General features: G+C 35.6%; 1 protein-coding gene across 1 annotated transcript; it reads right to left on the bottom strand.

The window, feature by feature from the left end:
- Positions 1-207: 207 nt before the first annotated feature.
- On the bottom strand, positions 208-1146 carry LOC122900502 (olfactory receptor 2T27-like). The gene has a single exon (XM_044239220.1). The coding sequence runs from the start codon at positions 1144-1146 to the stop codon at positions 208-210; it is 939 nt and encodes a 312-aa protein (XP_044095155.1).
- Between the last annotated feature and the right edge of the window lie 1806 nt (positions 1147-2952).

Here is a 2952-nt window from a genome sequence, read left to right as displayed (position 1 = left end):
GCCTTAGTAATGCCCAAATGATATTTATAAGTAAAATGAAGAAACCTATATTGGAATACTAAAAAATTACATATGAATAGGTCTGTTTACAGAAAGCCACAATCACCATGGTTTCCTAAAACCAACAAAACCATGTTAGTATTTCAAAGTGGCATTTTTGCCTATGTTATAAACATTTTTTTTTCACAGCTCGGGTGTAGTTTTCTTCTAGTAAGAAAGCACACATTTCCCCATAAGTTTTTTGAGAGCGGCCACCACCTCCTTGTTCCTCAGGCTGTAAATTAGGGGATTCAACATGGGGGTTAGGATATTGCTGAATACAGAAAGAGCTTGGTCCTGCTCTGCACTATGGGAGGAAGTGAAAGTCATATAGATAAATATGTTTGGGCCAAAGAAGAGACTCACCACAGTTAAATGGGAAGAGCAGGTGGCCAGGGTTTTTTTCCTTCCTTTGACAGAGTTCATACGGAAGACTGCGAGGAAGATGAGAGTATAGGAAGCTGTGATGAGACTGAAAGGAACAACAAGCAACACAATGCTTGTCACCACCACCACTAACTGATATGCTGACGTGTCTTCACAGGAGAGCTTAATGAGGACTGGGACCTCACAGAAGAAGTGATGGATCTCCCGTGACCCACAGATGGGAAAATGCATAGGGTAGACTGTATGGATAAATGAACTTACAGAGCCTCCAATCCAACACCCCAAAACCATGTGCATACAGAACCTGGGGCTCATGATAATTGGGTAACGCAGTGGGTTGCAAACAGCCACATAGCGGTCATAAGCCATGAGAGTCAAGATGAGACACTCCGACATTCCCAACATTAGGAAGAAGAAACTCTGTGTTCCACAGCCAATCCATGATATTGTCCTTTTCCCTGTGAAAAAGTTAGAAGCCATCTTTGGGACAATGGTGGAAGTTAATGTCAAGTCAATGAGAGAGAGTTGACTGAGGAGAATGTACATGGGTGTATGGAGCCGAGAATCTCCCCAAATCAAGACAATCAGAAGTGTGTTTCCCAGGAAGGCAAAAGTGTAGATAAAAATGATCATGAAGTTGAGGACAATATAATGCTGAAATTCAGGAAAGAGCCCCACAAGGATGAAATCAGTTACTGAGGATTTGTTTCCATCTACCATACCTCTAAAAGAAATGTAACAGGTTGGGGGACAAATCAAATGGATTAGAACTGGTGACATTCAATACAGGTCTTATATCAATAGTTGGATGTAAAATTTTTTTATCTTTCTCACCATCTTTAGAATTCCATAAAATTTGCCATCATCTCACCAGAGATATCTCACTATTATTGCTGAGCAATTGTCTAAATAATTCTTAATATTAGGAAAAAACATGATAAGTTCAGTGCCTTTTAAACTCTGTTGAGTGCTTTCTTTCTTTTTTTCTTTCTTTCTTTCTTACTTTCTTCACCAGAGAATGTTATAAAAACTATGGATCAACTTTCTGCAAATATAAACATAAAGATGTGTCTATTGTTTAATAATTATGGACCCTAGTTATTAAATCTTGTAAATTTGGGGGGAAAGAGAGGATGATCAAATTAATTCACTTAATTTCATTTTAAAATTACAAATCAGGGGCGCCTGGGTGTCTCAGTGGGTTTAAGCCTCTGCCTTTGGCTCAGATCATGATCTCTGGGTTCTGGGATCAAGCCCCACTTTGGGCTCTCTACTCAGTAGGAAGCCTGCTTCCCCCTCTCTCTCTGTTTGCCTCTCTGCCTACTTGTGATCTCTGTCTGTAAATAAATAAATAAAATATTTAAAAAATACAAATTAATCTTTAATAAAATATTAAAGAGATCCCATATTAATTTATTTTGGGCTAGTCATGATGACATAAGTATAGTAATGAAAATTGCCAGACCTATTTCTCCTCCTGGAAGCCATAAATATTCCGTATTGTTAATAAAATAGCTTCAAAAGAGTATATGTCTAATAAATACTTATTATCCATAAGGTTGCCAATGTACATGGAGTTCAGCAGGACACATTTCAAAATTGAATGTATGATAAATACCTTCACTGCAATTGTATTCCCTGTGAGAACAAGAGCCTTTACCCTCCATGACACTTTGCTGAAAAGTGAAGAACCCACCCCAATCTAAGAAAGAGAAATGTTGTACATGTGGAAGTTTCCCTATGCTTCAGTGTTTCTTAGAAACAGATATTGATAAAACACAGACATCAAAATAGCTTGAAATCCTGTTCTCTATTAATGCAGGAGGAAATTTTATAATACAAAACATTGGCATTCCCTAGGTTAAGGTAATGGTCCTTTTGTGGGTTTGTATATTCAGACTATTTTGTGGTAAATATATGCTTTAAAGATATTTGTTTTTCTCTTAGTCATAATTATGGTGAAATATAAAATAAGAAGCTAATTATTCTTCTTCTTCTTTCACTAATGAGCCTGCTCTCTAATCTTGCTAAAATTATACTTATATTATTTCTGGAAAATAAAGTACTTCTGGAAAAATCATCACCATTTATTTATTTTTCATTCTAAATTTATTGAGTGGCCATTATACATATATATATGTATATATATATATATATATATATATATATAGAGAGAGAGAGAGAGAGAGAGATGAGTTTATATACACACATATACACATGAGTTTAGACATGGAATCATTTTACCAACAGATAACAAGAGAGTAATAAAAATTCTTAAACTAAAGCTCTTATATAGGGTGATATAAACACAAAGAAAGATCTGTCTGAGTAAGGCAAATGTGAAGAATGATCCAACATTTAATTTGAGGTGTGTCTACCCTAGGACACAGAAAACTCATAAGTTTAAAGACTAAGGAAATACTCTGTACTGTCAACACTCATGTTGCATAAATAAGTGAGAAAAGAATTAGAATTCCAACCCAGATTATTATTTAACAGGTTTGAACTGTATAAACCATAAGTTTT

The sequence above is a fragment of the Neovison vison genome, chromosome 1, assembly GCF_020171115.1.
Source record: "Neovison vison isolate M4711 chromosome 1, ASM_NN_V1, whole genome shotgun sequence".
Classification (NCBI taxonomy): domain Eukaryota; kingdom Metazoa; phylum Chordata; class Mammalia; order Carnivora; family Mustelidae; genus Neogale; species Neogale vison.
This window is presented reverse-complemented; position numbering and strand designations above follow the sequence as displayed.